Genomic DNA, 22,412 nt, shown 5'->3' with positions numbered 1-22,412 from the left:
ATTTCTAACTTAAGCATTTTTATAATACAAATATAAACATCAAAATAGATTCGTTTAAGAAAATTACTAGTAGTTAGTATTAGAAAATTACTTGTGCTGAGTTTTTTAAACCGCAAATGACAGCGTTGAATCTGTGTTTATCAGTAGATGAACATAAATTATGCATTATTTGAACTCCATAAAAAAACTCTATGTCTTCAAATATGGGTTGATTTCTGTTTGTATAAATAGGTCCAGTTTATCATTTAAGGTCTGAGTCACAAACGAGTACCGTTACGTAACGCAGGAATTCCCAACAACACCGGCGGCGACACATAATCACTTGTATATAGTATAGTAGTATGTGGATCGAGACAACAGTTTAGTTTCAATTCAGTGTGTATCAAAGTGCTACGCAATAAACTTGTGCCTCTTATTAATTCACAAATAAACATAGATGAATTGACAACATACTCTTTGTTGAATCCGGTTAAAAATGGGTGTGAAATGTGAAATACTATTGAAGAAGAACGATGAAGGTGTCTATAGAAGTGGTACGTCGGTTAAAGGAATAATTCGATTTTCTATCAACAATCCGACGACATTTGGATCTGTAACTGTAGCACTGAGAGGAAAAGGAAAGTGCGCGTGGGTTGAAGCTGATGATGATGCCGATCCTCATCACCCAAGAGAAGAATACATCTCATCAGTCATAAATGTTTACGGCAGAGGAGAAACTCGTCTTAACCCAGGTGAATACGAACATCCTTTCAAATTTCATCTACCATACGATATCCCCTCAACAGTCAAAGGCAAAACTGGAAGGGTTTACTACAAAATCGTTGCCATCTTCACAAGAACTGGAATGTTGAACAAAAAAGACAAATTCAAACTACCAATACCGGTTTGTGGCAACCTAAAGCCGTGTTCAGAACAACCTTGCGAATTCTTCTTGAGAAAAGTGCCGTTTTCCTTTTCATCAAATCCAAACCCATCAGTTAATCTATCAATTGAAATGGAGAAGACTTTTTTGACAGCTGGAGAAGATATCACTTTAAATTTTAAGGTTTTGAACAAATCAAGTATAGTTTTAAAGGGTATAAAAGTGAAATTGATTCAGGAAGATACAAGTACTGAGAATGATGGGACAGATAAACAAAGAGTGTACAGAGAAACTGTTAGAGAAATTCAAGGTCCAAAAATACTAGGGAACATTGAATCTGGTTTAACGTGTGTGGTACCAACAACTCCAAACTTGAATTCCATACAACATTCGAATATTTTCAAGAGAGAGTACATTGTGAATGTTACCGCTGTATTTCCTTTTCCTCATAGAAATGTCTCGGTTGAAAAACCAGTGGTCATCGGTGAATGCAATCATTTGTTTAGAGACGAAATTGATAAATAATAGAGTGATGAATTTGTTTTGTTAATTGTTTTGGACTGTATTGTAATCGAACTGCATGACAGACGAACGTTTGCATAATGGTTAATACATATCATTGATTTCAAACTATGTTTACAAGTGTTTGTAAAAACACTGAAAGCTTTAAGTGTTATGAAATTGTATATGAATAATTTTAAGATATATTGTTCTATGAAAAATGAGATAAAAATGTGTAAATAGTATGTACCTAAATTAACCACTATTATAGTAGGTTAGGTAGTTTATATCATTATTTAGCCTAGTCTTTAAGTATTTTTTTTTTGTTATTTTAATTATGTTTAATATTTACATCTATAATCTGATCACGAACGCTTAACTGTTTGGTACAATCCTTACAAAAATTCTTTGCTTCATTTACATAAATATCGTCATTAAGTTTAATATTTAGACATAGACATATATTTATTGCATCATAAAAACTGTATACAATGGTTGTTTTATAATAATTAATTGACACACATGCATAAATGTATCTGAACAAATAATATTATATATTATCGACTGCCTCCGTGGCGCAGTGGTTTAGGTCACCACGCCGCTACCGCGTCGGGAGGTCGTGTCGATTCCCACACGGAACAATTATTTGTGCGATCCACAAATAATTGCTTCGAGTCTGGTTGTACTTTTTGATCGTTGTTTGTATATTTGTAAACGTTCCCGCGACACGAGAGCAATTCTTTATGTGGTTAAAATGTCTTTTAAAAAAATAACAAATAAATAAATATACACATACAATCACGTCTGTTTCCTATAGGGGTAGGTGGACCAGAGATTTTTAAAAGTTAATATTAATTACTTGTGCTAGATTTATTTCTTAAATAAATGTTTTATTAAGTTACGAATTGATGTTATTTGCTAGCTTTATGTACCAGTATTATATAATTGCATCTATCAATTCTCGGAGTCTTAAGAATGTGTGGTTGAATCATTTTATGTAGCATTTTTCCTGTTATTGTGTTATAACGGGTTTTCTTGAACTACAAAAATGTTGAAAGGAATAAATTAAATACACATTTATTTTTGTTTTTTTAATTAAGGTTTATGGAAGGTTTGTTTGTGGGTTTGATTCCAACAAGGAACGAAATGGATATGTTTTTATCTATGAATAGGTCTGGTTGTACTTTGTGTCCGTTGTTTGTATGTTTGTAAAATTCTCCAAAAGTCTGCTCAAAAGTATTTTTTGTGTGAAATCGTATTTTTAAATTATGTGGAAGAATATAGCAGTAAAAAATCTGTAGCCTAGAATTCTAGATCGAATAAATTACCTCATTTATAAAAATCTAATCTAGTACACGTTTATAAAGTACCTTGTAACGGCAATTTAAGTTAACGTTACGTCTCAATTGGTACGACGAGATAAGCTAGTTTAAAACACATAATAATGTAGATAGCTATCAGAAAGCTAATCTATGCTTATTTGAAAACTTTGTGAAAATGTTCAGCCAAATATAGTTTGGTTGATTTGTGATATTACTAGTTTGCCCTACAATTCTTTCAAAACTTGAAATAACCGAAATTTATGGATTACATCTATTAAAAAAATAATTAGAAAACATTACCTTTTTTTTAAACTATCTACATAAAAAAACCTGTTCTTGTGTCTCGGTGAGTATTATAAACATACAAATAACAGACACATCCTATTAATACTGAATCAATTGTGTAACCATCAAACTTATGACTTACCGAAGCAGCCGTAATGTCGTGACATCTTGACCACTGCACCAAGAAGGTCGTAGAATTATTTAAGAACACTTTAGAAAAACCGGCTTTACGGTTTTAAAATAAGGATATTATATAAATCTGAGTTTTAAGGACAAGATATAAAAGTAGGAAACAACATAATGATGTCATTGGTGGTTACAGTCTGCAGTTACAATTTACAGGCATTAAAATCCCACACATCAATCATTGTGAATAAGCGAAGCGAGATGGCCCCTGATAATAATCGTAGTTTGTCGTTCAAACGTCCCGTCCGTTGAGAAGATGGAGTAGGAAATCCTGGGTTCGATTTCCGCGTCAGGAAAGTATTATAAGATTCTTCTAAATCAATATTTTCTTGTGGATTGGTTTTTTACCTGCCCGTTATTAGGCAATAGTATCTTCTATTAATTAAGACCAAAAATAAAAATATTTTAAACTGTATAATGTACCTACGTGTAAAGGTTTCCAACATTTAGATCTCTACCTTAGAACCGAACCTTAAAAAAGTGACTACACGTGAAACAAACTTCCGTATTTATAATATTAATAGGCACAAGTGAGGATATCTGTAGGTATGGTTCAAATTACCTTAACATCACGTAATAAACACGCAAACAGGAAAACAATTAAATGCGGGGAAAATAGTTTTGTACAGGACAAATGCGACTTAAACACCTAACTAATAATGGGCCTTTAAAAAAAGGCACATACTCGTACGTCATCGACATTCAACACCGCATGTGGATAGTGGACTCGTTAGTTCAAAAATATATAGCCAAAGAAAGGGTCGAAAGGAAGTGTTAGTGATAAATATGGGACAAAAATGAAAACACTATAAAACAGATATTTTCAGTTCGGCATTAATCGGCTTAGCCGGGCAGAAAAACCGAATATGATCGGATATACCGATCGGCACAAGCTGAACAAGTGAGTCGAGTCGGTTTCGTTCGGTTCAGAAAATATTGCCGAACCAAATATGTGTGTAGCAAGCCTAAGTCAGTTTAGTTTTACTTTATGATTAAATCTACAAGGAATCTAATAAAATGACTGTGTAAATGCGTACACCTTATGACAACGGCTGAAGGAAAACTCACTTACAGTAGTCTGCTTAGATTTCCCAGTGACAGTAGACATACATAAAAAAATATAAATATAAATACATATCAAGTTTTACTTTTTATTGTGTACCTACCTATTTAAATTTTTAACCGTATTACATAATATTAAAATAAATATTCGTTTTATTTTTTAACTCTTAGTACGTCTTCATGAAAAAAACTACCGATCTTTTAGACGAATAAAGCTGAACCTTACAAAATTGCAACGTAGTTAATTAATTGAAGTATTTAAACAAGACAGCAGACCTTGACTGCTGCTATTGACCGACAACGATTCATAATGATCGTGTCCCCACTACTCAAAGTTATGTAAACAGTATGCCATAACAACACTTATTAAATTTTGTTAATTTTATGTTTTAAGTAATAAAGTAGCAATTTGGTTAAGGCGTTAGTGTATACAACTGCTGATCACGAGGTCTCGGGTTAGATTTCCAGGTTGAGTAAAGTCCTAATGTTATTTTCTTATTTACATTAGAATATTTCTTAATAGAAGTCTGGTAACGTGCTCGGTGCATGACTTATTATTTTAAATAACTGTTCTCGAAACACAAATTGGTACAAATAAAGCGTTATCTATACTATTATTAAAATGTAAAATGAGTTTGTTTGTCCATCATTCACGCCAAAACGGCTTAACTGATTTGGACAAAATTTTACAGGGTTAAATGCTTCTTTACATTTACATTTTATAATTATAAATAAATTATTATTATCAAACTCATGCTCAAACGATTATTTCTTAAAGATAACCTATAGATCTCCTAAACACAATTTGATTACAAACAACGCAAAAACCGGGTTAGGCGAAGCATGAGTCATAGCTATACTCGCCGCACTTGTGAATTATGTCCTTGAACGGACCACGTCATTTGTTTATGAATGAACCGACAGTACGCCGCGAACTATCACGAAGCGAGCACGTATCGCTATTTTTTCAATAATATCCCCATCAAAAATGGGTCTACAATGCCAAATATTACTACCACCGAAAGAAGAAGTATACAGAGGTGGAGATTTCGTCGAAGGAACTTTAAAATATAGTCTGGACGAGCCCATGTTGTTCAATTCTATTTTTCTATTTCTAAGTGGCCGCGGCGAGTGCTATTGGACAGAAAGTGACGATGATAACTCCTCGAAATCTTATAGAGGAACAGAGGAATATGTGTCGGAGAAAATGACTATTCAAGCATTGAAGGGAACGGTTGAACCGAGTGTGTACGAATATCAATTCAAATTTCAACTGCCGAAAGTACTACCAACGTCGTTCCATGATACTATATGCACGATTTCATATAAAGTGGTCGCTGAGTTTCATATACCAGGGATTTTTAAAAGCAAAGTATTTGATACCGAAATACCTGTGTATGGACCTTTGAAACGCGTGCATCCACAGCCTTTAATTTTCGGATTGACGAAGACCCCTTTTTCTTTGACTTCTAAAGGACCAGTTGATCTAAAAGTAGAGATAGACAAGACGTATTTGACTCCAGGTGAAAAAATAACTCTAAAATGTACCACAACGAATAACTCGGGTGTACCTGTGACTGGGATTATAACAAGACTGGTGAACAAAACTACGTATATTAGTGATTTTGGACATAAAAGAATAAGAACAGACAATGTAGACGGCAGTGTTTGGGAATGGGTAGGGACTGATAAAAACAGTGTTAATACAGTAATTTGTGATGTACCAACACAACCTAATCTTTTTACTATACAGCATACGAAAGTTATGACTAGAGATTACTTAGTTACTGTGACAGTGAAACTACCATTTCCTCATGTAAATGCCTCTGTCGAATTACCTGTAGTTATTGGTGAAATAAGTCCTGATTCTGGATTAGATATGGCTATGGAAGAAAAAGAAAAAGATGAACTAGTTTGAAGAGACAAAACTGGATGGTTAGGAGTGATTATGGCAAAATAAATGTGTGCTGATTTATAATCTATTGATGTAATAATAGCTTCAGGTATTGAAGTAAAGAGTCTTATCGTATCAAGTGATTTATAGAAGTATTCACCAATATCTGATTACAATCTAATTGATGAAAGGGGCGAAGAAAGTAATTTTATTTATAAAGACATTAGCAAAAAAGGTCATATAGTTATGAAAACTCAAAAACTGATTTTATAGGTGTTTAAACGAGACGTGAACTAGTCTTGTAAGAAGTTGTTGGGCTACAAAAAAAAGAAACCAGTTTTTGCCAATACAAAATCGGTTGGAACCGAAATCACGAAACGGTTTTTGGTGATTATAAAACTAGATACGGATGTTGAAGGATTATTGTAATATGAAGTATGATTTGATAATGTTTTGACATTAATGATATTTATGCGATTGATATTATTTAATGTTTAAATAAATTGAAATGTTTAGAAATTAAATAAATATTATTACAGCAATTATTTACCTGTTTTATTTGAATTTTTGAAGTACATTATAAATTAATACCTACTTAATTAAGGATATAAACCTACTGTATATTATTATATACAGATATTTTCTTTGTTTCAATTGTTTTTTTTATCCTAAGGGTATCCTATACGTATTAAAGGCATGCATGATTAGCCTTTCAACTCTTACAACCTACATACAGTGATTTCAGAAACTGCCTTTTTCTTAACCACTAAAATATATTTTCTCTTCTTTTACAAATCACCGCAAATTCTATTTCTCTCTTTTACTCAAAAATAGTTTGATATATTTTCGTATTACTATTCAAGGTGGTTCCTTATAACTTCACTAGCTGACCCGTGCAACTTCGCTTGCGACACAGAAGAGAGAATGAGTCATAATTTTCCCCGTTTTTGTAACATTTTCCGTTGCTACTCCGCTCCTTATGGCCGTAGCGTGATGTTATATAGCCTATAGCCTTCCTTGATAAATGGACTATATAACACTTTAAGAATTTTTCAAATCGGACCAGTTGTTCCTGAGATTAGCGCGTTCAAACAAACAAACAAACTCTTCAGCTTTATGATATTAGTATAGATGTATACAAACCAATACAATAATAATATTATATCGTTACTAAAACTGTTTGTGATGCAGAATAGGTCCTTTGTTTTTATGTTTCGTTTTCCTGTTTCTTAACAGCTGTTATTATGTTAGACGAAATAGAAAATATTTTGGAACTTATGTTTTAAATGTTAGGGTCGAAAGTTGCTTGGTTTTTTGGATTTTTGGATGCTCTATAATACGATTATAATGTAGGTAGTTTTTGTTTATAGGTAGACTCCAGATTTCTAGTTCGTGTTTAGTGTTTCCGTGTAGCGTGACAGTTTAAAACATTGGCCTGAATATTATAAGGATAATTTTCCATTCCACCAATTTAAGTATACAAACAGAAAATGTAAAATTCTATTTTATTATTAATGATACTTTCATTATTTCAACATTAAATGTAAAGCAATAAATTGCTTACTGATCCCTTAATAGTCAAACAAATTTTGAGTCTCGTCTTTTCTTTTCAACAAAAAATCATGGGAATCGAACCAGCAAGAACGCTACAAGCGCCTTATAACAATCTACTAGCAACAATTCTGACGTCTGATGACGTAACAGTTTGCAATTATTACGCCGAGTGGCCTTCACCTGATTTGATCTTGACGCTATTTAAATACGTTCATTAGTATATAAACATTGTAATACGTAGGGATGGAAAACATGTGTTTGGTGGTTATGGTCAGATGCAGTTTGAAACTATATATACTAGCATTATATTACAATAACATATACGAATGTTAACAACTTTCATAATAATAAGTTCTTCCCAAGTAGAACTAAATCTAAATTAAGATCAAATTATTTATTAGAGTGTTGATAAATTATTTTTTTAAACATTATTACTCCGGCTATATACATTATATAATCTCATCAGTATTTTGCCACATTCAATACAATTTGAAACTCCAATGCAATGTGTGAAAAAGACATATCATTGTATAACAGACTAATCTGTAATCAGAGCTCGAACACGACTTCTAAGTGCCTGCATGATATTACTAGCATGTTGTTACTCAACAGTTAACTATAACATATCTGTCAGGCGTTTGAAATTTAAAACAAATATGAACTAGAATTTGAAACGTAGTACAGATATTATTCTTATAATAGCAAAAATATTAGTAGTTATTGAGAAGTGCTTCTCACTTCTACAAAGCAAACAGACATAACACACATACGTAGCACGCATCCTTTTTGTGCAGCTAAAAAACATATCGTAGTTGGACGCAAGTGGTTGCAAGTTCAAACCTAAGACAACACACTTTTAGAAGTTATGTGTGCATTAGAAATAATTATCACTTATTCCAACGGTGAAGAAAAATATTGTGATGCAACCTTGCATGCCTGACAGTTGTTTAGAACAGTTATTATAGGTTTGCAAAGACCCCAACCCGCACTTGGCCAGCGTGGTGGACTCAACACTCGTCCCTCATTTTCGGAGGAGACACTTGTTCAGCAGTGGGAAATTATTAGGATGAATTTATTTGTCCTAGTTGTTGTGTTTGTTTATATTATTACTAGCTGACCCGCGCAACTTCGCTTGCGTCACATTTTTTGTTGCTACTATGCTTCTATTGGTCGTAGCGTGATGATATATAGCCTATAACCTTCCTCGATAAATGGGCTATCTAACACTGAAAGAATTTTTCAAATCGGACCAGTAGTTCTTGAGATTAGCGCGTTCAAACAAACAAACAAACAAACAAAGAAACAAACTCTTCAGCTTTATAATATTAGTATAGATGATTGGTGGAACAATATCCTAATTACTTATCTGCTATTATTATATACGTCACTAATTTAATAATTCTTTATCTATCCACCAATCAAAAAATCATTATCTTTCTGGGATTCACCGATTGCACAAGAAATATTACACATTGCAATAAATTTATCTATCTATAGTGATACTGTGAGTCACTTCCTATTTTAGTAGATTATTTTCTTTTGATAATATTTACCAAAACAAAATACCTTTGCAGTGACATATTAATGTTGATATGCACAGTAGTAAATGTGTTTGTTTTGTGTTTGCCATAGCAGTTGATGAAATGAATTGGATTATTATATTAGAAGGATATAAGTATGTTTATCAGTTACTAGCTGACTCGCGAAACTTCGCCTGCGTCACATAAGAGAGTTGGTTAAAATTTGCCACGTTTTTGTAACACTTTAACAGATACTGTGCTCCTATTGGTCGTAGCGTTAATATAGCCTTCTTCAATAAATGGGCTATCTAACGCTGAAATAATTTTTCAAATCGGACCAGTAGTTCCTGAGATAAGCGCGTTCAAACAAACAAACAAACTCTTCAGTTTTATAATATTAGTGTAGATTTGGTTACCATAGTACAAGCTCTGCTTAGTTTAGAATCAAATGACCGTGTGTAAGTTGTCCAATAATATTTATTTATTCAATATTTAATCTCTAGTATGATTCACAGATTGCTGTTCCCTGCTTTTTCATTTGTTTGTATGTAAAGTTTCTTATTAGTGCGGAGTTAACTTAAAGGACGGTACGACGGAAAGGGTAGCAATGTTCACGACGTCTGTTCACAAGGTCTAAAGTTCAATCCCCGGTTATAAGAAGCATTAATTTGGAATAATATAAATGTCCGCCCGAAGTTTCAGATCGTGTTTGTCTAAACCAATTAACTACATGGGGTCAACAGTACTATCTACTACTTCACAAAACTTTTGAATGAAATACACTCATAATATGATAATATGCTATTGTATAAAAAAATCCACTTTATTTAATGTATTTATCACAAAATAAAGATTGTTGTCTATTTCAGATAAGTTATCGTAATTGTGTGGATATTGTATTGTATTGATAAACGGATAAAATAAAAGATAGAGATAGATAGAGCATTACTGCGTACTTTGCAGTACATATGTATAAAATTCGAAAATAAAATCACTCTAACTTCAGAAAAATCTTTATTTTCCCCTATACGGTAAATATGGAACTCCTATAGCCTGACAACTTAGTATAGAGCCTTGGCATGCAAGATTTAACTAGATTATAATAATTACGAAATATAGCAGCTGTATCAAACTGGTCACCATAAGCTGTTTACTGGTGTTGTAAAATCTGAATTATGTACTACACTAGCTTAGTACCCTGCATTCAAGGCTCTATTCTATGCTGTTGGACTATACACATTCTGCCTGTCGTGTTGTAGAAAAAATAGAATAGAAGAAGGTTTACATAATATTGTTGAAACCAATAAATTATTTTATTGACAATATAGTACACATGTTTAATAAAAGGTAGGCATAAAAATATCACTACCGTTGTAAAATCCGTATCATATATATTTTGATATATCATTGCAACCGTCATGCATTTGTTAACATAACATTTCATAGCATTTTATGTTCATTGTTAAAACATGGAAATGTATTTGTAGATACAAATACTGATTTATATCGTGTAACTACATATACGAAATGTATGTAATAGTATGTGTATACTAACCGATACTACTTTATTTATTTTTATTTATTTGATACGCACAGTTTCTCTCGTATGTTATTTGGGTGCAATAAAGCATTAGTGCGATTTTTGCAGGCAGTAGTATGGCTTGCGAGAGATCTACATTTAAATGTACTGAAAAAGTTGTTTTTACCAGGAGCGCAAATCAGGTTTTTAAACCAAATTTGTTGATAGCTGGCTAGTTGTCGAAAGTCGATAGGTATAGAAAATCGCAGTACACCTTACAAAAGCTTGCTCATGCTTGACTCCCAGTTGTCAACTGTCACCATTCAAAATTTCATGAAAATTGATTCAATGGCTAAATCGAAAGCATAAGATTCAGTTCAGCAATATTTATCGAACAACAAAATTGACTCGATTCACTTTTTTGGCTAGTGCCGATAGGGCTGCTCTACACATATTAAGTTTTGCTCCCCAGGTAAGCCGATTAATGTTGAACCGAATATGTGTGTATCAAGCCTTATATGTAAACATTTCCACTTATAATATTACTATGGATTAGTATAACTATCTATGAAGTATGTAGTTTATTACGTAAAGATAATTATCAAATGATTAATCATTTAATTACTTATGAGTAAACATGAGTTGACCTCTTTATGAGGTCACTTCTGATAATTTAGGACTAGATCCTGAATAGATATCTAGGTAATAAAACAGAACATAACATTAAAATAATTTATTTAGGTTTTACAATATCACACGAAAACGAGTAAGTACTAAAAGTAGTATACAAAAATGACTCATACATGTAATTTACGCAATGTTTAATAAAAACTTTAACTAATTTATATTAATATAAAAAAAATGTGATTGAGGTACCTGTGTCACAACAATAAAGTCAAAACAACAACAATATATTAAAAATCACTCGAAATTTTAACATCACATCAAAAATTTCAACTAGTTTTGATAAAACCTTATGATTTTTCACCCTTTTTGAAACTATGATCATCACAGTCATCATCGAAACCATCACCTTTTGCTGCTTCACCCATCACCTCCCAGTATGAAGGTGGAGGATCATCATACGTCATTGCACAAGCGATAGGCTCCCCAACATTTTCAGTTCCCAGAACAGCTCCTTGTGGGAACCTACCAACTTGAATAGGTATATCTAAAACAACATTCCTATGAGGCATCGGCAATTCAGCTATGATTCTAACCAAATAATCTCTTGCGACTAGCTTAGAATTTTGCAAAGAAAACCTACCCATAGGTACAGTTAACTCCAGAGGCATATGCTCAATCATATCACAATTTATACTACCAGTCTTAGAATCAGTATCATGTACATCTTCATATGCTTTCACTTCCTTATGTCCATTTGCTTTAAAAGTAAACATTTCAACCAATTTAGTTTCAATACTCTTTATAACAACGTTGCTATCGTTCTTAATTTCGTAATTCACGAACACCGTACCGCCAGCAGGTATCACTGAGTTCATTATACTCGCTTTAATGCTCACAATCGCGTTTTTCCTCGAGAACAGCCTCATAAGATTCTTCCATTCACCGTAAATGACAGGCTCCATCAAAAGATTCGGCGTAATCCCTGATTCCACATTGATTTCTTTTCTAAAATGTTTTGTGAACGCGAACCAACCGGGCCTTTCGAATTTTATTCGGATGTAGTATTTTATTCTGCACCTCACTGTGTATTGATTGAAATTTTTGGTGTAAGATAAACTTGAAGGTACGTTTTCTGGTATTTGGAAATTGAATTTGATTTCGTAGCAGCCGACTGGAACTTGGAACTTCTCATCTCGGACAATGTGGTCAATGTCTACGTAACTTTCTTTGGCGGTGTATGTAGTGTCTCTGTTTCTTTGGCTACTTTTAACTCGAATAGACAACTGTCCAGAACCTTTCAGTGATGTTGTAATCTTCTCAAATTCCATAGAATCGTGCACTGCATACTTAATCACTCCGGAAACGACTTCCCCGGGCGCAAAAGCAATATTCGGCGGCTTCAACAAATTGATTTGGCAACATATTCCCATGTTTGACTATGTTGTTTCTTTGAAAGTCAAAAGTACAATATCCAGTTTGTTTTATGTTTGTTTGTTATATCGTAATTGCAACACTATTATCGTGTTTAAAGATAAAAGCTGATAAACGGTAACACGGACGCGGCCGCACGAGGTCGCACTGTAGAGCACACTAACACACTGAACAGAAATACCATAAAAATACTACGATAGGTTTGTGTAAAACGTTTTCCAACTAGCCAGTTGTGTTTTAGATTGTAAAGGAATATAATATTCCGTGTCGGACACTGTGTCCATATCAAGACGTATAATTTACTAATATTACATGAGTCAGAGAGCCACAAACAGCGAGTGAAACTCCGTTGACGTATTTGACAGTGATGTTTTAGCGATTCATAAGTAGAATATGTTCGGATACGCGCTAAGGAGCGGTCTTGTGGTAGAAGGAATCTATAAATAGTCTACCGTCGAGTGTGGCGTCACTGTGGATTGCAGTTGCATTAACCGTGTTTCATGATTCCTTGAAATATTTATGTAATATTTTTCAATTGGTTTGTGTTCTAAGATCCATAAAATATTTTTGTCCCACTGTTGGACAGAAGTGTCTTATGCCACGTCAAACCCAAGCTTTATATTTAAGAACCGTTGAAGAAATTCAGCTAGGCGTTGAAAAACAAAATATAATATACCTCTATAGAACAAAGTCTAAGAAAATTATGGATTTTTAATAGACCCTGTCAGCAATGTATCCGAACACACCGTTATTTAGTTTAAAAGTGCGAAAGAGACAGACTACTACTATCGATTCTTTAATGTATTAACTTTTGTAAACTATAAATATTAGTAATTTAATGCCTATAATTAAGTAGATTAGGTACGCTTCTAGGTACGTAATACTAGGAACTTGTGAACTATTTATGATGCCTGACCTTTGACATAAATAAAACGGTCTCCCAGCAATTTGTAAGTAGTTACTAATCATATTACTTTGTGTTTATTTTTTAACGAGTACTTTTATATACATAAAAATACATGTATATGTTACTGTCAAAGCCCGAACTGTGGTAAATCCTAAGATTTTCCGGTAAAACCTAAGATTTACCCACTCTCAATGGTAAAAGTCCGAACAAGCCGAAGTTTAAAAACTATGTTAGGGTATATAAAAAACTCCTTCTTTATAACTATGTTACGGTATAATTATATACCGTAACATAGTTATAAAGAAGGAGTTTTGGGAAAAGCGACATGGGTAGGTAACAATAACTTTTAACAACTTTTTTAATAGCTTTTACAGTAACATATACATACATAATTTCTCGCCTGTAATACCCAAAGGTGCAGGCAGAGGTGCACGAAATTCACTTATGATTCGGCAATAACAATGTTAGTCCCAAGTTATAGGGGGTGATATATCAGTCACGTTAGCAAGCTACGGATAACTATTTAGAATAATCTAATATGAATAAGAAAAAGACCAATAGCACTTTGACCGACCCGGCAATCGAACCTGTCTAGGTTCTGATAATCAGTAGTTCACAAACATTATTTATTTAGTGCCGAAATCAAACCCATGACACCCGACCGGAATAAAAACAGCATAATGACCACTACTGTATGATCTTATATCTATGTATGTTCTTATCATTTACAAATAACAAGAAATACTACAATGTACACAGTGTCATTCAATACAACGGTCCATGTGAAAGCAATTCCAAGTAAATTGTACAGTGGATTCTATTCCAACAAGCTCTGTTTAACTGCGCTACATCCGTTAAAAGTCACTATCATCGAGTTATATTTTTATCCAACACGCGTCCATATTTGTAACACGCGAACTAAATGAATTACAGATAAAAGCTCGCTGAAAATGTCCCCATTCACAGATGAAAAGGTTGGAAAGTTTTCAGAACTTTTTAACGCCTACATGTTCTCTGAAATGTGGGATAAAAGTGGAGTGTAAAGGATTGCGCAGATGACGTCAGTGTGTCAAATTTATCGATCGAGAATTCCTTTGATTGAAATCGATCGACTATAGATTGACTAATAACATAAATTATTGATTCTTTAGTACGTGTTATGGTTATATATTAAAGTCGCACACATTTGAAATGGTATATTGCATATTGCAAACTTAACTATACCTTGGAAATCGCTCTAAGCACATACCAAATTCTGTTTAAAAGATACTATGGAATGATACTGAGAATTAAACCATTTCGTCATCGTTCCAATGATCTACAGATTGATACGGTATAATTTTTAAATGGTCACTCATGGTGACAATAATTTAAATGACTTGTTACTTGACTGTTGCAGTTGTTTGATGTAAATAAATAGATACTGTAAAGTAAAACCTGACTGCTTTCTTTTGCGGAAACCTACTGTAGCACGATTCTTTTCAGTCGGGTATCAAAAGTTAGACATTAAGAATGTACTGCCAAAATATTTCTTACGACGACCGTCAGAGGCGCTGATCAGATTCTCATACAAAATTTCTAGATGACAAGCCGGTTGCCGGTAATCGATAGTAGTAGAGAATCGAGCTACTGTAAACCCTAAATAAAACCTCGGTTGTATTAACTGAATTAACCTTAAAACAAATATTATAATCCATTTATGCGGAGGCGTGAAGCAAGCAGGTATAATCGTTAGCCTCCCACGCAAGAGGTCGAGAGTGTAAATCCTAACACACCTGGGATTTTTTAATTCTTGCTAAATTATATTACAGGCAAAAATTGAGAGGAAATTGTAGTAAAAAATATTTTATGATTTATTCTTGAAAAATAACCACCTTTACTGATAGGACAGCTATATAAGCTACTAGCTGACCCGCGCAACTTCGCTTGCGTCCATTAGAGAGAATGGGTGAATTTTTTCCCCGTTTTTGTAACATTAATTACTGGTACTTTGCTCCTTTTGGTCGTAGCGTGATGATTATAGCCTATGTCCTTTCTCGGGTATCAGAGTATCTCTGTACCAAATTTCATGCAAATTGGTTCAGTAGTTTAGGCGTGATTGAGTAGCAGACAGACAGACAGACAGACAGACAGAGTTACATTCGCATTTATAATATTAGTATGGATTGTAATTTTTTGCATATATGAACGAAAGACACCAAGTCAGTACAACTGCAGGACAATAAGAAACTAAGTTTCTGGAGGCTAGATTTCAGACTACGTGACCATTATTTTACTCGATCTTATCCATTTTAATCCGAACTAATCAGAACGATATCAATCAGCAATAAGGCAGACTAATGCCCGGTTTCTCTATTCAAAACTGTTTTTTTATAAGTGTTTAAACGCTATTGAATAGATAAACTACCGCTAAATGTACTTCAGAAACCGAGAGTAAGAGCTTGTATACTTACGTTGGTTATTTATTTTAAATTCTGCTACATCACGCCTCTAGAGCTACAGTCTCCCAAAAAATATCGAAGATATTTTAGTACACAAAAAGCTTTTTTTGTTCCTATATAAAACCTGAACCAGACAACCTTTTTGGAAGGTTATTTTTATAAAGATTACGATCATTTTGGTGAGATATTTCCGATAACACGACCTATATTTTTAGAGCTAACCGAAGCGATTTTGTTTCGTATCATCTAGGTATCCTAATTTTTTGTACCTATTTAGGAGATTGTGGTTTGCCCCGGTATTATATGTAAGTTTTTATATACAAAGATAAGCCTTTTAGGCCTGTTTTATATAGTGAGTTGGCGTGCTTACGTAGCTATATTTATTTTTAAGTTTAAATGCAAACTTATCCTTTTTGAACCTCGAAAAGCACGTTTTCGACGATAAGCTAATTAGTATAAAATCATTATTTGAGTTTGTAAAGCACACGAGAAAGAAAATTATCAGGAAATTCCGGGTTCTATATACTTATTAAATATGTTTTTCATAGTAGGAAACTAGTTAGCTAAATTAATGACAAAATATTTTACTATACCTAACATAACTGGTTTTCATTATATTAGTCCGAGATATCTTACAGTTTGATTTAATCTTTTTTTTAATAAGATGTCCCTTGACGCAAGTAGTCGACGCGACGATTTGAACCCGAGGCAACACACCAATTAGTTCTGGAAGTTATGTGTGTATTGTGTGAAGGAAAACATCGTGATGAAATTTTTCCCACCTAAAAATTGTTTTACACGTAACAAACTTACATTTTATTTTGCAGTTATTTTATCTGACGGATAACAAACCTGTTAGAAACTGTCATGATCAATTACTCAAAAGTGCGTATTTCGAATGTTTACTAAACACTTTGCGCGTTCTAGTAAAACAGCATTAAATTTATAATCGCAATAATTTAAGTCCGCAGAACGCTTTTATCATTTCACTTTATGGAAATGATATTGCTCTGCGCTATTAATTCTGAAATGGAATTAAAAACTCTTGCAATAATTTTACTGCAATTCTTACTGTTTTCAAGGCAAAGATATGAATATTATGAAATAATGACTAACTACTAATGGTATAAAGTCGAGTTAAATATCGCGCTTGTTTCACCCATGGCGAAGGTACATGTGTAAAAAATAGGTTAGTTTGCTATTTAAAAATGTAATCGCATATAATAAATGCAGACTTATTGCCTTAATTATTGCGGTAACCAAACTACTGATTACTTTATATCTTTAAAAGTTCGCAACTTTTTACGTTGCAATGAACATGTTTGTTTCCAACATGTTTAAACTGGTAGACTTTGGCTAAGACCATAATACGTCACAGAACCTCCCATGCCAATGGACGAGGGATCGTACCTGAGTATTAGTAATAATATTATCACATGCTCTAACGGTGAAGGAAAACATCGTGATGCCACCTTGCATACCTCGAGATTCGTTAGAACAGTTCTTGAATAAAACATCCCCAACTCGCATTTAGCCAGCGTGGTGGAGTCAAGGCCTAACCCTTCCATCATTCCGAGAGGAGACCCTTGCCCAGCAATGGGACAATAATGGGTAAAATTCATATTTATATTATAAATATTTTACTTTCACTACAGCGCTATTTCGCACATTTGCTCAGAGTTACCTTACTGCTTAGCCAGCATATTTTACTGTGACAGTATTCTCTTTATCCGTGAGAAAGGACACACGGTGATGTCGTTTTAAGAGCACAATAAAGAATCCTCTACTCCTAGGGATACTCGCGTTACTTCTAAGGTATGACGTCAGAGGTGTCGCGGAGTAAAGAAAGAAATGTCTTGATAAATCTTTGGATGAGCTTTGTCAAAACTGCCAAAAAATTACTTACGTGGTGATAAAACTTAAACGGTGATATAAGGTTCGGGGAAAACTACTATTGTTATTTATTGGTGATATATATACAGTTCGGCGAGAACGTATGTATGTAGGTATTGGTATTTAATCACAGCTTTGAAAGCTGTGTATACATATGACCCAAAATATCACAAAAACTAGAACATATTATATTATACTATTGTTTTGAATTTATTGAGAGTAAAAATGTTTCTACAATTATAAAATAAAACGCAGTTATTTTAACAAAAATAAATTGTTTAAAGCTCTTGTGTCTTACTTAACAGTTGTTTTTATTGTGAAAAAGGAAAAGTCAATACCAGACCTGAACATTGGTATGTCCCGATAATTTAGTTAAATTTGTATTTTTTTAAAACTTCCGTATAAAAAAACATACTGTATCATTATACAGGTGGTGTAACTGTTCATAAGTTAATTTAGCATAACTGCACTTAATTAAATATTTTAATAAATTATAACACTGTATCATACGAAAGGATTAAGTAGGGAATTAACAGAAATAATTTTAATTACAGCTCAATGTTACGTGGTTCGAGTTAATCTCTGCCTCGTACAAGGGATGATTGTAAGAGCATGCGGGCGTTAAGACCCTCTCATGCAATTTTAAGTGAAGGGAGCATTTAAGTTATTAAGTAATTTGGCTGCATTTCATTGTTTTTTTTTGTAAGGTAGGTACATACGTAGTATTCACGATTTTTCTTTGTTTTTTTCTCCAAAATACCCTTAAATTATATTAAACAATTTCAAAAAACATTAAGTCAAATTGGTTGATCCGTTCTTGAGTTTTGAGCTTAGCAACACATTCGGCTATACTTACATTTTTATATATTATTATGAGAAGATGTACTGCCTATTTGGCGAGGTCGGTAGACTGCTGATCATGAGGCCTCGGGTTCGATTCCTAAGTCGGCCGAAGTATTATTGGTCTATTATAATTTATACCAGAACATTGCTTAATAGTAGCCCGAAGTTCGGTAACGTCCCCCTATTTCACGGGACTAAAATTGTTAATGGCGAAACGAGGATGTATTTAATACACCTCTGCCTTTACCATCGGGTACAACAGGCGTGATATTATGTAACATTTTTATTAACGGACAGGAAGAAAAACTATGGAGATAAAAATTAAATAATCCACACAATAAACACCAATGACACTTTACCTGAAAACCCAAATAAACTAACAGCCTTCTTAAACAGTCGTAAATACTAAACCCCCTAGGTACAAGCTAGGCAAGTTAATAAAATATACATGAAGAGTACTTCAGTGTATTGCTAGAAATGAATACTTTATCATATGACACTGTATACGCGACAAATAGTAAAAGGACTCATAATATCTAGTTGACTTTTTGTAACCGCTACTGTCCCACTGTTGGGGGTCTCTGCTCGAAATGAGGGAGAGTCTACCACGCTGGCCAAGTGTGGCCTAGGGACTTCGCATACATTCAAGAACTAATCTAAAAAATTCTTAGGCATGCAAGGTTGCATCACGAGGTTTTCCTTCCCCGTTGGAACAAGTGACATTTTTTTGTAATGTACACGTAACTTCGAGAAATATTTTTTTTTGTTAATAAAATGTTCAAATGCGCTTGCAGATCTGTAAAATTATATGTGAGTTAAACAACCCGTGGCGCAAATATTCTGTAGATAGGTAAGTATAATAATACAATAACGTATCTTTAGTTGCTATCGGCATATATGTACCTACGCATATAATATAAAATGTATTCCATTGCTTCACTATTTTGTATTAATGATTAAAGCGAACCAGTTGGTCCTGCGGTACGTGATATTTTTTTTTACACATGCAAGGTTTTATTTTATTTTCCTTCACCGTTACAGCCAGTGATAATTATTTTCAATACACACATAACTTCGAAAGGTCATTGTGTTTGCCTCTGGTTCGAACCGTCGACTCGCGTGGGAGTTGCCGAATAATACCACTCGGCTATCATGCTTATATAATATCTAATTATTACAGGAAATTAAAAGTAGCTACCTGAAACTGAAACTTCATCATTATTTTTGTAAACAAAGAAAAATTAAAAAGGGTTATTTGATAATTTGTACTTTGATCAGAGGCTCGTTATAATTAGGATCAATTAGCAAATGTTAATTTAATATTTTGAAAATATTTTGTTATGGTATAAAACCCCACCACCTGTGCTTACAACGATTCTTATACTTATTTTAATCAAGTCATATCTTAAACAATGATGCGTTGGACAGAATAAAACACTGTTCTTCTCAACTATCAAAATGGCCGCAATAAGGAGATACCTTTCACCTACTCAATATACTACTAATTATTTAACTATTACCACATTTTTTGAGAGCATGCTTTCAAAACGTCCCTCAGGCCTCATCCGCACTTGGCCAGCGTGGTAAACTTAAGGCCTTAGTCCTCTCTCATTTGGGAGGAGACTCTTCTTTTCTATTAGGTACTTCTTCCTAGCAGTGGGACAGTCACGGGTTAAAAGAAAAAAAAAGATTATGGCTTTTTATTGAAACTTATATAAAATGTCCATCATCCCTATATATTCCCTTCGCCATGAAACACGTCCATAATTTAATCTCCTACGTGCGACTTTGTTTACGATCTCTCGTTGTGTCGTAAAAATAATAAAAATGAGACTTGCCTCCGTTTTTCCGGAAAATATTTCAATTCGTGAATTTCCGTGAATGTATTCGCGGTTGTGTGAAAGACAGTGTGGTTTGTCATTGTGTTTTGTGGTTTTATGCAAATGAATGGATTTTTGCCTGACTGGTTAAAAAAAGATGATATTTTTAGATAGATGTGTAAGATGAAATTAAATATTGGTAGTAATAACAAACAGGTTGCAAATTGGACTCGATTCCTAAATAGATACTTAAATATTTATTAAAGGTTTTTATGAATGTAAACAGTAATTATAGACAAGAACTATTGCATTTCATTATATTGCCAAGAAGGTAACGTATTGCAACGAATAAATAATCTCAATTATTAGTAATGGACTTATAATACAACCTTACATTAATTTCTCTGTTCAATCGCAGTTTTTAAATCATTCGGCAAACACAAATGCTTTATTTATTTATATTATAAGTATGCTTTAATACACATTCATCCATAAAACCATTCAAATAAATGACCAACAACTTAAAACGACTTTAATTTTCCTCTAATTAAACAGTGGCGCGCAACATTTTTCACTTCCTTACTGACTTGCTTAACAAACTGCAAATACAGGTGAAAATCAACCTTAAAGTGACCACATAAGGTTGAATATTATTTAAGGGTGGTTTTCTTAACAAAATAGGCCACGAAGGCTACTTCAGCGGTGAGGCAGCTAACATCGAGAGCTACAAGAGTTCTTTATAAAATGCAAGTCATGAGTTTTTTGTAAGATTCAAGCGCTATTGAAATCACTTCAGATAAAAATGCTTTTTACACCGAATTTTAATTATAAATACGTTTTTTTGGTGAATATTTTTAGGTGTGAAAAGAGATAAATAATCTTACAGGTATTTTTTTATTTGGTCTATTTTTGGTTGTAGGCTTTTTCTTAAAATAAGTTTAGTACAATACTTTAACCAGCTACGAGAACTTAGTAAAAAGGTTTTTTGGTTTTGGTTTGCCGTTGGTAGAAGTATATAAAATTAAATTAGTGATTTAGCTAATTTATTCTTGAAATCCTCAGTTATAACTTAAATAAAATGCGTGCTTAGGGTCTCTTAATACTAAGTTATCAAACTATATCTACTAGCAAACGTTATCAATTAATTTTTTACACAATTTTTCTAGACAGCTAATTCATTGTATATGTTACTGTAAAAGCCCGAACGGTGGTAAATCCTAAGATTTTCCGGTATAACCTAAGATTTACCAACTCGCAATGGTAAAAGTCCGAATAATTATTTTATTTCGAACTTTTACCTATATTCACTTGATGATGTCGAGATGTCGACGGAGCCCCGCTTCGCGGGGCTCCTCCTACTGAGTGGTTAAAAAAAAAGAACCACGAAGGCTAAGGTGGGGTAGCCTTCTAACCTAACCTACCCATGTCGCTGTGCCCAAAACTCCTTCTTTATAACTATGTCACAGTATATAATTATACCGTGAAATAGTTATAAACATAGTTATGAAGGAGGATTTTTTTATATACCGTAACATAGTTTTTAAACTCCGGCTTGTTCGGACTTTTACCATTGAGAGTTGGTAAATCTTAGGTTTTACCGGAAAATCTTAGGATTTGCCAGAGTTCGGGCTTTTACAGTAACATATATAGTCGATAATTGTAGAAAATGCCTGTCACTAAGTTATTGGTTCTCTGAATGAAAATTGTTTAATATTTGTCGAACAACTTGCTAACAGTTGTTCTTA

At 33.4% G+C, this 22,412-nt stretch overlaps 4 protein-coding genes across 5 annotated transcripts in view; 3 read left to right on the top strand and 1 right to left on the bottom strand.

The window, feature by feature from the left end:
- The window catches only part of GABA-B-R3 (gamma-aminobutyric acid type B receptor subunit 3), a 180,032-nt gene that overhangs the window by 32,893 nt on the left and 124,727 nt on the right, over nucleotides 1-22,412 (top strand). The gene's annotated exons all lie outside the window — the stretch shown is intronic.
- Nucleotides 476-2,443, top strand: LOC142975417 (arrestin domain-containing protein 5-like). The gene has a single exon (XM_076118235.1). The coding sequence runs from the start codon at nucleotides 476-478 to the stop codon at nucleotides 1,385-1,387; it is 912 nt and encodes a 303-aa protein (XP_075974350.1). The 3' UTR covers nucleotides 1,388-2,443.
- On the top strand, nucleotides 5,147-6,657 carry LOC142975415 (arrestin domain-containing protein 2-like). Its single transcript, XM_076118233.1, has one exon. It carries the CDS (start codon nucleotides 5,207-5,209, stop codon nucleotides 6,134-6,136), a length of 930 nt encoding a protein of 309 aa, XP_075974348.1. The 5' UTR covers nucleotides 5,147-5,206; the 3' UTR covers nucleotides 6,137-6,657.
- On the bottom strand, nucleotides 11,680-12,762 carry LOC142975230 (uncharacterized). The gene has a single exon (XM_076117961.1). The coding sequence runs from the start codon at nucleotides 12,760-12,762 to the stop codon at nucleotides 11,680-11,682; it is 1,083 nt and encodes a 360-aa protein (XP_075974076.1).

The sequence above is a fragment of the Anticarsia gemmatalis genome, chromosome 9 (genome assembly GCF_050436995.1).
Source record: "Anticarsia gemmatalis isolate Benzon Research Colony breed Stoneville strain chromosome 9, ilAntGemm2 primary, whole genome shotgun sequence".
NCBI classification, from domain to species: domain Eukaryota; kingdom Metazoa; phylum Arthropoda; class Insecta; order Lepidoptera; family Erebidae; genus Anticarsia; species Anticarsia gemmatalis.
Note: the sequence above shows the minus strand (reverse complement) of the source record. Positions and strands in the feature narration are given on the sequence as shown.

Excerpts from the sequence above, each read along its gene's own strand:
- LOC142975417 (XM_076118235.1), top strand. The coding sequence starts at position 476 with ATGGGTGTGAAATGTGAAATACTATTGAAGAAGAACGATGAAGGTGTC.
- LOC142975415 (XM_076118233.1), top strand. The coding sequence starts at position 5,207 with ATGGGTCTACAATGCCAAATATTACTACCACCGAAAGAAGAAGTATAC.
- LOC142975230 (XM_076117961.1), bottom strand. The coding sequence starts at position 12,762 with ATGGGAATATGTTGCCAAATCAATTTGTTGAAGCCGCCGAATATTGCT.